At 28.4% G+C, this 13,489-nt stretch overlaps 1 protein-coding gene across 1 annotated transcript; it reads right to left on the bottom strand.

Moving 5' to 3' along the window:
• Positions 1-7,119: 7,119 nt before the first annotated feature.
• Positions 7,120-10,263, bottom strand: LOC100779431 (heavy metal-associated isoprenylated plant protein 9). The gene is made up of 5 exons (XM_003544812.5): positions 9,826-10,263; positions 9,502-9,694; positions 9,238-9,410; positions 8,935-9,025; positions 7,120-7,869 (listed from the first exon to the last, which is right to left on the bottom strand). The coding sequence occupies exons 1-5, from the start codon at positions 9,844-9,846 to the stop codon at positions 7,388-7,390; spliced, it is 960 nt and encodes a 319-aa protein (XP_003544860.1). The 5' UTR covers positions 9,847-10,263; the 3' UTR covers positions 7,120-7,387.
• Between the last annotated feature and the right edge of the window lie 3,226 nt (positions 10,264-13,489).

Here is a 13,489-nt window from a genome sequence, read left to right as displayed (position 1 = left end):
CCATATTTACTTATTTTATTTTTTCTTATTGATTCTGTTAGTAATTTGGCTAATTATTTTTCTCTTCGAATTCTGACTAAACAATTATAATCGATGCAGTTATTAGATTTATTTTCTTTTATTCGAACTAATCCGATTAATTGTTTTGTTAATATTTAGATTAATACACAAATGACTTTAGAATTTAATTTTTCTTCTATTTTTGTGTTTTCTTTCTTTTTCATTTTTTTTGTCTTCTTATGTTTTGATCTATGTTCAGTGTCTTATTTTTTTCATGTTTATTATGTTATTTTATTATTATATTTTGGACAATAAAATTATCAATATATATATATATATATATATATATATATATATATATATATATATATATATATACTTATTTTCTTAGTATGAATACATTAACAACTTATAATTAGACATTATCTTATAAAATACACCAATAATATATACTTATTTTAAAAAATCATTAACAAAATTTTGTGGAATTTACTATTACTACGTTTACAATTTTCAAAAGGGTTTTTAATTGATGGTAATAATAGTTAGAGAGTTGAATCCCTTTATGTTTATCCTATGTATATCACCCTGATTCCACAATAAAACATGTATATTGGAAGTTCAAATTTTAGTTAAATAGACTCCACCCACTTCCTTAACATAGAAATCCGTTAAACTTATTATCTCCATGTGCACACTTATGCAGCTACATGAGATTCGATCCATCGGGGATAAAGATTGAAATCTAAGCAAAATATAATAATTTTAACTGAAAAAATCTGAGCATAAACATATGACTAACTCATCATATTTATACATGCATCATTCTTAGCAAGTCTTAATTGGGAGAAAGCATTCAAAACAACAAAAATGACTCTAAAACAGAGAACTGTATTAATTAATTAAAATAATCTATAAAGAAGAATTTCACAAAGTCTATCTATGATCGATATTTATGCTAACACTGGCCTGTAAATTTGGTCCAACCACCAAGAAGTGAAGAATGGAAATCATGAGAAGGAGAACTTTTATATTAATTAAAAATAAGAGAAAAAGAGCTATGGGCTCGAAGTGTAAAATAATTTTACAAATCATATAATCATAGATTTATTAGCTTATTAACTTTTTGAATAATTACCTTAAAAATCACATAAATAATAATTTGTTAAGGTAAACTATTTTTACATTATTAGTATATAATTATTAAACTCTAAAAATAATTTATTTTGTTAGTAAATATATATAGCTACAATATCTTATATATGGATTCTTCCAAATTCATTTAAAGGAAAATATTTCATTTTTCAATACATTTTTCACATCTTGTAATGTTAATTATATTTTTATTAAACACAAATATATGGTTTTTAAGCGAAAATAATGTCTGATTTTTTTATCAATTTTATTATATAAGCATTACAAATTTTCTTATTTTAGCCTTTAGGTCAAATTTTTTATACATAATATAATGTGCATTTCACCAATAATATATATATATATACTCATCTTACTCTTTAAACATATACAATGTGTAACATGCCCAAATTTGAAATAATAATTACGGTTGAAGATATAAATAAGTATGTTTATGTAATAATTGAGAATGTTCTGTATGGTATAGAATTGCTTTATGTTAATAATTTTGACAAAACATTTTAATTAGTTTTATTTTTTTTATTATTTGAAAAGTTTGTTTGAATGTTTAGTAAACAAATTTTTTTAGTAATTTTTAATAATTTTAAAAATACTATTTGAAGTAATATTTTTAAAAATGTTAGTTTGTAATTTTTTATATTTTTTTTATTGTTATTCTCAATACATTTATTTAATTTTCTTATTATTTTTTTAAAATAATTCATGATTTTATTATTTTTATTTCATTTTACATTTTTCAGCTATTTCAATAATTAATTTTACTGGTACTTATAATTTTGATAAGGATTTAATTAATCATTAGTTCCTATAATTTTTAAACTTATCCCTTTTAGTCAATGAAGTTTTTAATCCTTGAAATTTACGATTTAATTCCCAAAAAAATCTTTGACGTTAAAATACTTTAACTCTATTAAGAATCTATAGAGACTAAATAAGTAATTAAAACCTTTAAACTAACTTTTTAATTATCAACTAATTTTTTAACTTTCAACTATTTTCTTACTTAATTTTATTAAACATCATCTAGATAGGATAATGATATAGGTTACATACTTTAGATCACAAGAAAAGTATTTAAGATTAAGAAGTGACTACATAAAACAAGTTGGCAACCTTATTTTATTCTTACTAAGGAGCTGTAAAACTATCTCAATACAGTCAATATAAGTAGGTAGCTAGTTTTATACTGTAGACGACAAGAAAAATTAGAGTCTTGTGCATTCTTTGAAGTCTCTTTCCAAATCATCGCACCACCACCTCTTTTTATTTTAACTAACGTCCAAATGGAAAATGGATAAAATATATTTTTATTTTCCAAAATATTTTGAAATGATTTTTTTTTTATAAAAAAGTTATACCCTTTGAATCCTTGCATTTAAAGAAGATACGTATTTTTAGTCTATAATAAATATTGAAATTACATCACTTTTAATAAATATAAAAATAAAGTGTACAATTTTAATTTTTTTTAGAGACTATAGCTATTATTTTAAAATATATTTTAACCTTTAATAATTTAATAAGGTTTAGAGCCTATTTGAAGCACTTCCATGAAAATTGGTAAGAATAATTTCTGTTTTTGATGTGTTTCTGTTCTTCAGCAACCAGCTTTCAATTCTCATCAATGTTTTCCCCGTTTAAGAATCCAAGGAAGGTAACGTAGTTAATAATATATTAGAGACAAAATAGCATATAGGAAATAAGACACAAATCACAAGCAATTGTCGTGGCTTCAACGTATATAGCCAACCATGTGGATTGTTTTAGAGAAATTATGAGGTGCTTATAAAATAAGACGTTTTATACATTTTACATATTTTGGATTCACAAATACGATACGTTACTAACAAACATAAATCTCATAAATCACATGATTTTTATAAATTGCCTACAACTATTTTATGTTTGAATGATGAATGTCTATTATTTGTTGGCTCAATCTACGACAAGTTAAGTTTATACAAGAATCTTTCCTTAATCTTCAATAATACGTGTTACATCAACTACATTATTGAATATATAACTACAGTGAAAAACAACAAATAGTCTAACCGCAGTGGTAGTAGAACATAATAATTATCTTCCTCACAGAGCACATGGAGAATTTTTGTGTCTCGTTAGGCTTCAGTAGTTGGAGAAATTATTAATTAGTTAGATATATGATTTATCAAATTATTTCTAAATCATTATTTGACAAATGTGTAAATTTTAAAAAATATGTACATTTCTCCATCATAATTCACACGAAATCTTGTCTGTCATATAACAATTTTTTTGAGTGTTTATATATATATATATATATATATATATATATATATTGTATCCAAATAATTAAGATGACTTTTTAACCCTTCCCGTGAATAAAATTTAAGAGAGAGAACAAAAGTAAATAAATTTTAACATATAATTAAAATATAAAGTATTATACTACAGTTTTTTTTTTAAAAAATAAAAGTTAGAGTTTATACTATTTTTAAAATAAAAAAATAAAATGAGAGGGAAAATCTGAAATTTACGCTTGTCACTTCTTAAATCCTTCCTGCATATACATGTCTAGTTTCTGAAAGGGAACTATAAATATTTTTATGTTTAATATTATTTACAAAAATGTAAATATTTTTTAAACTATTTAAAAATATATTTTAATTAATTAAGAAAATTAATATTGTGAAATTTTAAAATAAGACAAAATATTAACATTTTAGAATTAATATAAAAATATAAAACAAAGTTGAATTTTGAAATATTAATTTTTATATTATTTATATTTAAAATATTAATTTTATATTAATTTTGAAATGTTACTATTATTTTTCATCTAATAATAATGTATATATATCAAATAATAAAATATATTATTTAAATTTTTTTACTAAAAATTAAATGACTAAATTATTAAGATAATTTTTATTCACGACACAAGTAATAACGTTAGTATTATATATTTAAATTAATATTAATTTTCCTTAATTAATCATTCGATTGAAATATATTTTTATATTTTAAATGATTTAAAAAATACTTAAAATTATTAAAAAGAGTATTAACTATAAATTTTTTATAAGTTAGAAGTAAAATATTTTTTATACTAATTAAAAATTGTTATCTAAAAAAAATAGACTTGCTGATTTCACTATATATATAAAGTTTTTTTTAAGAGCTCCTTATATAAAAATTGTTTTATTATGTTTATACCCAATGTTATTAGGTAGTGTAATGATTTATACCAAATACTTGAAAATATGACAAAAACTACATAATCAAAAAATATAAGTAGTGTAATAATTATTAAAACTCACAAAATTAATTAAATTTTACTTTTTTATTAATAAGTAACATTATTTAACGAATTTTAATAATTTTAACTAATAATAAATATTAAATAATGTGTTAAATATATAACATTCCTATTTTGAGTTTAGCCAATTAAAAAGTTATGGGGCTGTTAAAAAAAAGGTAAGTAGTTTTTTTTTATTAGAAGATGTAAAGTTCTTGGATGTCATTACATACAACATTAAGAGATTAATGCAAAAAGTTTCACTTTTACTTCTTATAAAACTCTTGAATTAGTTTAATTAATAAAAATAAATATAAATTTTTCATTAATACAAACATGTCATATAATTCTCATCCATAAAAGGTCCTTATGTCATAAAACATAAATGTTCGTATGTCCCAAAGCACTACATCATCAAAACATCATAAACAAATCTCAAGGGTCTCATTAAATGAATAAATACAAAAAAAATCCATAATCATATCAAACATTAAGCCGGTCTCCACTAAGATAACACATAAATAAATGAACGATGGTTAGATCTCGATCCTAAGCCCACTACCAATTCCACATTAACCATGAGTAACATGTTCCTTAAAAGTTACATCATAATTTGCTCATTTGTCAAATGATACGATCATCATAGTTCAATAAAAAATGCAAAGGTAAGTTCATTTAAAAAAAATCTCATATAGTTTGAAATAGCATAAGATCATCATTTCAAAGATATATAGAAAATTCTTCGCACTTTCGTTAACAAAGTAGTTATACCACTCATCAAGTAACACATCATTTTCTAATCACAATTATTAATGCATATGTTTAACTATTATTTATGTCATGCTGATTCTTTACTCCAAAAAGATTTTACCTTTGAGCGATCTATCCTAGCACATCCCTTAACATAGTCACACCTTGATAATTCTGGGAGACTCGAATTAACCCTACGGAGGAAGTGTGATTTTATTGAAAATGATGAGTGTGGGTAGTGTTTTACCTTGGTAAGGCTTACAAAGACCTTAACCTATCTAGGGATTCATCCACCCATCCATTCTATAGGCTTATTCTTGTTAGCCACCACTGACAATCTCCAATACTAGGTTAAAGGCCCACCAAACACCTTCAACTTATGAGTCTACTCATATGTAATGCCATTCATAAATGCATATATGTTATGATTAAACATTATATCACCTCATCATTATATTCATCCACCATCATCAATATAATTCATTTCGTCAACAATTCAGTCCATTCTATATTAATTCAATCCATCAAACATATGTCATTCAACATATCCTCAATTCATCATCCATATCTTGTTAAATTTCACATCAAGTCATCATTTATATCATTCTCACTATCCATGAACTCTCATATAGTTCATCTACACCTCATGAGACTTTTTACACCACAAGTGCTCATGATCAATCACCAAATCTCAATATATGAATGTGAATTGTATGAGAAATAACAAGAAATCAGTTCAATATCCATTTCATTTTAAAATTCACGAACACATCAAAACATTTAAGATTGAAGTTCAATTAAAATGCATGAAAGAAAATTTAACAAGCACTCATGCTTAAGCACAACCAATTTTGCGCTTAAGTGTGACCCCTTTTTCCTTTTTGACAACTCTCACTTAAGTGCAACAAAGAGTGCGCTTAAGCGCCAATTCCTGTGGCCAACTCCCTAGTCATGCTTAAGCGCCACTCTAGTTGCGCTTAAGTGCGACATGCAAGTTTGCGTTTTTACTGTCAAATCTCCTTTAATGGACCCCAACATGAATTTCAACTCAAATATTTCAATGTCTAACCTAAATAATGAAGTAAAACGCATTTTAACTCAAAACAATGATTAAACACACAAAACATAGAATTTTAAAGATGGGTTAAACTTCTCTTACCTATTCAAACACAAAATGTGATTTTGCGGAGAATGGAAGAAATAAGTCAACTTTAGGTCCAAAGGAAGAGTTTTTCTTCATTATGATAGTAGCTACATATTATGGGTGTATCAACTAACCCAAAGCCACCAAAAATGAAATTAGAAACCCCAAAAATCAAGCTTTTCCATGAAAGTTCATAGGTGTTATAGAAAAATGAAAATGAACTCAAAGAGAGAAAGATGAAAAGATTACCTCACATAGGGACAGTCAATAAACACTAAAGGAAAGAGAAAGAAACTCCTTTTTTTACAACACCAAAGCTTAAGGTTTCTCTAATGGTGGGGTTTCTTAGAGAGGAGAATGTGAGTGAAAATGAAAGATTTCTTTTAAGAGAAGTTTTTGAAATGTGAGGATTTTGAGAGATTTTTGACTCTTCTATTTCTCTATTTACACCTTGGCTTCTCTAAACACATTTATTCCTCTCTCATAATTCAAAAGCCTATCCCTCTCAAACACCCCAAAAACTCACTAATACATTTAAAACACATACTCAACATCACTAACTCATTAATTAATTAATTCATTTAAACACTTAAATTTAATTTCTCTTGTAATTTAATATAATTAAATTATTTCAGCAATCAATCAATAAAACATAAAGTTAGTGAAGGTTTTAGTACTGCTGTCTCATGTCATCCAATCTCACTTTCATAATCATAAGCCAATCACCAATCTATAAATTTATTAACATCAATTCAATTAAATTACTTATAACCAAACAGAGAAGAAAAAAATATTTTAAAGAAAGAAAAAAAAACTTGGAGATACTTATATATTTCACGAGCATTTGTACAATGATGATGTGTTACTATTTGTAATAATAATATATCGTACATACATAAAAAAGACAGAACGATATATCATCAATCAACTTATTATCATATGATTCCATTTCATTTGACACCTTCTCCCATTCCACCAACCCAACTCAATATAAAAAATTTCCATATTGGTGGTACTTACAAACAACTTTGAACCTTTTTCTCATTCCTATGATGATGAGTTCATGTAATGCAGCATGCATTAGGATTTTCATCACTGAAGAGTTGTGGAGGTGGTATTCTTTCAATGACATAAAGTGGAGGGTACTGGTAATAGTACATCATTCTCTTCAAGCCTTCGTCGTCAATGTTATTAGCCACCACCACCACATTGTCTTCTTTTTTGGCTTCTTCTTTGCCTTCTTCACCACCCTTTTCTTCTTTGTTCTCACCACCACCTTCACCACCCTCACCACCCTCTTCTTTCTTTGGTTCCTCTGGTGGCTTCTCCTCTTCTTTCTTCTCTTCTGGTTTATTCTCTTCTTCTGCAGGTTTTTCAGCTTCTTTGCTCTCTTCTTTCTTTTCTGGTTCAGGTTCTGGCTGGGGAACTATCTTGGCTTGCTTTTTGGTGCGTCTATATACATAATCCACTAGCTTGTTTGCATCCATGGTTCCTGTCACAAGAACCTTCCCTGTGCTAAACTCTGTCATTGTTGTTTGAACTCCTACATTAATCAGCACAGGTTTTCACATTAATTACATATGAAGATGGAATTACCAGAAGTTTGTTCCTTTCCTATTCTTAGGTAATAGGATATGATATGGTCCTCTTAGGAAGAAAAAAAAGACACAAAGGAAAATATAACCAAAATAAATGATACATATTGAAAGTATAAATGTTTTTCACTCTATCATATATTTACTATTTAGAAATTAACAATCATATAGATCATATATGATAGGTTAAGTAATACCAAGAATTATTTATTTTTGATTGGTTAATGGTATAATTTTTTTAACTAACTATTAATCTTTTTAACTAAGAATGTATGCCTGTTAAAGTCATATGACTAATGAATCTTTAACCATTTGTAGTGATCCTTCTTTTGTGCTTTTCTTTTCTTGTATCATTCCCTCTTTAAGATGATCATCTCCTCTACAAGAAAGGATCCAATACACTACCGCACTATTTTGTCCTCTACGTTTAGCTCAAAGACAAAAGGGTGAGGCTAAGTGGACAATTTGATTTTGAAGGCATGACAAGTACAGGGCCATAAAAAAAAAAGTGTGAAGAAGAAATTTTGTTAGGTGAATGGTTTTTAATTCTAGATTTCTTTTCTAACTTGTACTCGTGTAATAGTCAAAGTTAATTCATCACTTTTTATTTTTTATTTAAAAAATTTGAGGTGCTATCTCGACATGAACCATGGGGCCATGTATAACATCACCTACCAATCTTCACAAAAAGTGCCACGTTTATGGGGTCCAGCATCAAGTGCTGCTGATTTGGCAATCTGATGGATACAATGCATGAAAGCATGAATATACCCAAATTCAGGAGTGATGATTCATCCTCTATGGGGACCTCTTTCTAATACTTTGTTGTAAAATGACTCATGAGGTTGATTTGTCGCATTCACAAAACTCTATTTGGCATTACAAAATTTATTCGTTAAGAAAGTAGCTTTGTACTTCTTTCCCTTTCCTTATTCACCTGTCCTTTCTCCATTACAACCAACAATGAACCCATATCATATTGAAAATTTGAAATCAATAGAGAAAAATGGTACCTCTCATTTGTAGTATCTTCCTCTTGAGTTGCTCAGCACAGGCCTCACAGTGCATGTTTACATTAAGTTCCACAGTAACTGGTCCACTAACCTGGAACACCAACAATTCTCTTTTGTTAATTAACTTTTTATATATAATAGTGTGTTTAGAAACTTGTTAAGATGGAAGAATCACATTTGAGATGCGAAAGCTAAAATTCTGAAAATCACATCTGAAACGTGAAACCAAATATGTAATAAATAGCTTTTATTTGTTTATTTTTGGTCTCAACAAGAAATTAAAGAGGAAAATTATTGTGATACCTGAGAATTGACAACTTCAGGTATAGGTTCTCCTTCTGCTTCAGGCAACGGAGATATAACACTTGCTCTTCTCTTAGTTTTCTTGGTGATTGCGTTGCAGATTGCTTGAGGCTCCACTATACCCTTTATGGTCACTTCATTCTTAGCCATGTCAATTACCACTCCTTCAACTCCTGTTAGAAGATAAATACAAAACAAAATGAGTGCACATGCTTGTATGACATTTAGTAGAAAAAGGAAAGAGATTATGTAACAGATTTGAACCTCTCATTTTCATAATGTATCTCTCAATTTTCTTGGCACATCCCACACAATGCAAGTCCACAAACAGCACACATGGGGAAGGTGGTTTAGGCTCTTTCTTCTTCTCTTCTTCTGGCTTTTCTTCCTTCTTTTCCTCTGCCATCTCTTCTTTCTTCTCCTCAGGCTTGGCTTCAGCCACCGGTTGTACTTGTTCCTACACAATACAAAAGAAGAAACACACCTAATAAGTGCTAGAACCAATGCAGACCAAGTTATAACACTCTCAGCAAGAAAAACAAAAAATATCACTAGGAAATCACAATGCCAACAGAAATGTTACATCACCTGTTTTGCTTCCTCACCCATTTGTCCTATGAATGGAGACTGATGAAATGCCAAATTGTTATTCTGAATTTGGAAAAAAGTTCTTGGACATGCAAAAGATGGAGAGGGATTTAGCAAGTGCTGAGAAATCAGTGATGTTATAAGGAGGGAAGGAGAAGGGGTATATGATAGATGACCGAGGGGTGATACGCATATATAAAGTTAAACTGAGTGATTCCTTATCACATGCAGTGCCACTAACTGCAAAAAGGGAACCTCTTAGTTTAATATTTCTTTTCAGAATTCTTTTCAATCTTCAAGGTTGTGAAGGTAGAAGGGGTGAATCAGTGGAGCAGGCTCAGCAGATTTATAGTGTGGGAAGGGGGAATTAATAGTTAGGCCAAGTTGGGGAAGAGAGAGAAAGAAAAAGAAAATAGAAAGAGAGAGAGGAAAAAAAGTAGCTTAATTTGAAAAATAAAAAAATTATAATACTTCCATTATCCACCGACTGCTAGATTTTTCATGGTGGTGAAGTGTCATTCTGTCAGACATGCATGGCATATGTGTAAGTGTAGGACCTCATCAGCACAACCTGGAGACCTACCTAGGTGTGGATCTATAGTGTCAGCCCCTATTCTAAAATCTAATTAACTTACTCTTGGCCTTTTTCTATGTACTGTAATTATTACAGAATTACTATATTACATAGCAAATTACAATGCACCACCTAAGCTAAAATAATTAACCATGTGGGAGTAAGATTCTTTCTGTCTATTTGCATTATAAAATTCTTAATACTGTTTGTTAGATTACTCTTAAATTGGGAAGTTAGTACAGGTTATATGCTGCAGTTAACAGGTATTTGGAATCAGTCCAAGAAGAGATTTAACTTGTTTATTTTAGAGAGTACGTTTGAGTAATTGAATATTATGGAGAAACTTTACACGCTAACAACATAACTGCAGCCATTTTAAACCTTTGGCTCATTGTTTATCTCAGAAAAATAAAATAAATTTTGTTCTCTTTTGTTGCTGAGTGATCGTTCTCCCCCCATTAAGCATCAAGCATGTTTAAAGCTAGCTTATAATTTAAATTTTTTTGGTTTTACCTAAGTTCAAATTAAGATACTTTCATGAAAGACAAAGTGTGTCATTTAGATTTATTAAAGATTAGATTAAACATTTATTTATAGATGAATTGCATACCGCAAAGATGACAACAGTTTGTCCAATCAATGAAAGAATAGTGCACATAAATTTTTCATGTTTATTTATCCTAGTTAAGCATAAGTTGGTGTAAACATCCACTCAGATGATTAGACATAGCCGAAACAGATACGTTGTAATTATGAATAAATTATCAATTTTCATCAACTGTTACCCTTTCTTGAAATATTAAAATAATAAAATTATATAAATAATTGAAACTATTGAATATTACTCAAATATAAATGTGAGTTGGAATTTTATATTGAATAAAAATAAAAAGGTTAAATATCATATAAATGAAGATAAAATCAATAAATATCAATCTTAAGGTTTTGAGTTAAAGTGTGATGTTAAAATTTATTTCTTATGATTCATTGACAAAAATTTCTCCGACTAATATATTTTACTGTCTAGGAAGGCATAGACTAATTTAAAATATTTTTTGGTATTTAAGAAATTATTTGGCATAATTTTTAATACTTAAAAAATTATTTATATATTTTTTAATTTAATGATGATATATTGTCATTAAATCATAAATTATTATTAATGATTTTTAAGATAATTTTGTAAGAATTAATAAACTTATTAATATATAGTGTTAATGTATAATCAGGGCAATATGTAGTGTTAATTTATAATCATATGATAATGTAAAATTATATTAAGAAATTGATGGTTTATTTGATATTAAATACTTTTCCTTCGATTTATACATGAGTTTGACCATGCATAGATTAATGAGTTTGATCATGCATAGATCAATCAAATAAGCCAGATGTCGTGAATGTGGTCACAGATACAATATTGTGATTTCTCAAAAGTTAAGATGAACTTAGCTGATACATTTGCTTGGACACAAATTAGAGCTTAAGCAACGCATTTCTCATTTTCATGAAATGTGATTGGGATGGATGACACATGGGGATCAGAGAACCTCTTTTACATTTTGCGTGTATTAAAACTAGTCCAATAAAGTTTATCTCTCCACGTGGATTGTTATGATCTTTCTAGTTTTTCAATGACAAAGCATTGTCTGTTACATATCTTTTTCATTTCCTGCTGCCATAGGAGTTTGGATTGTGAAATTCATTTTTCTTTTTTCATCTTGTCTTACCAATCAATCCGTTTTTCTTCTATTGCACGTGGTAAGAAAATACTATATACCTAAAAGTGACGGGCAAGCTTGCCATTGAACATTAAAAATTGTGTCCTTACCAAACTATGCTAAATTGTGGATGGTTAGGTTTGGTAATTTCCTCATTCCTTTTACAAGGAAAGATGAAAACCATCTTTTCTAAACTGGGTTGTTCTCAACAGCTTAATGGAAAAAGTTTTTGACTAGATTATCGCTTCCTTTTGGGACAACGAAGAAAGAAGTGCTTCAACTTACTAGGTATATGTAGTAGTATGTACCGCGTGGAGATGGCTCATCTTTGTGCACTATAAAGGCTACTTTTACTCCCCTATGGTTAATTTGGCAAAAGATCTCAACCACAAAATCTGAAGGATTAATAAATTCTACCAAACAACATAAGCAATGTCCAACCAAAATGGATTGCAACCCTTTGATATTAACTAGGATTGATGGATCCTAATTAAGGGTAAGGACCCTTCTATTGTTAGCTTTGGCCGGTTAAGAAGAATCTAGATGGTTGCTTAGCTTGATCGGTAAAGCTATTATACCCAACCACCTACTCTCTTTATTGGTGAAGAAAATATATTTAATGCATATTACAATTCATAATTGCATTATGGATTTATGATATGATTTTGTGACTCTTGGCGTCTTGTCATTTGCTTAACAGAATATTTGCTTTATAGTCAACACTTACTCAGCTTGTGATGAAACATTCACCAAAGGGGAGAACTCCATGTGTCCACTCTGTTATTTCACTTAAAAAGGAACAAGGCAGAATGATTAAGAAAGGATATGGTTTAAGGTCAGCCTCAAGGGACAATGGACATCATGGAATTGTAGCCATCAGTTTTTGATCAATCAATTCTGAACAATCTTAATTCCCCTTTTTCTTTTTCATTAAAATTTAAACTACTACGTATATAATAAGTAAATAAACCATCTATCCCTATCGGAACCTTTGTTTTGACCCTCAACGAATTATAAAATTGGAAATGTTTAATTACTTGTTTAGTTCCGATAATTACACAAATTTATCTTTTAATTCTTATACTTAAAATCCATTTATCTTATTTCCTATATATATATATAAACACTTTCAGTTTCAGTTTGGTCCTCACAGTTAAAGAAAAATTAAAACCATTAATAGTGAACACCTGGCATTGATGTGGTGTTGATGTGTATTATATTTTACAATCTAGTCTCTATACTTGCACTACACAATTTATGCACTATTTCTATGTTTTGTCCCTATATTTGTACAATCTTACGTTTTAATCCCCACATATACAAGTAATTTTTTTAATGTTTTAGTTCCAATCAACACGTCTCCTCTCCC

Source organism: Glycine max, chromosome 14 (assembly GCF_000004515.6).
Source record: "Glycine max cultivar Williams 82 chromosome 14, Glycine_max_v4.0, whole genome shotgun sequence".
NCBI classification, from domain to species: domain Eukaryota; kingdom Viridiplantae; phylum Streptophyta; class Magnoliopsida; order Fabales; family Fabaceae; genus Glycine; species Glycine max.
This window is presented reverse-complemented; position numbering and strand designations above follow the sequence as displayed.

Excerpts from the sequence above, each read along its gene's own strand:
- LOC100779431 (XM_003544812.5), bottom strand. The coding sequence starts at position 9,846 with ATGGGTGAGGAAGCAAAACAG. Across the intron at positions 9,695-9,825 it reads TGGGTGAGGAAGCAAAACAG|GAACAAGTACAACCGGTGGC; the intron begins GTGATGTAACAT and ends TGTATTGTGTAG. Across the intron at positions 9,411-9,501 it reads ATACATTATGAAAATGAGAG|GAGTTGAAGGAGTGGTAATT; the intron begins GTTCAAATCTGT and ends ATCTTCTAACAG.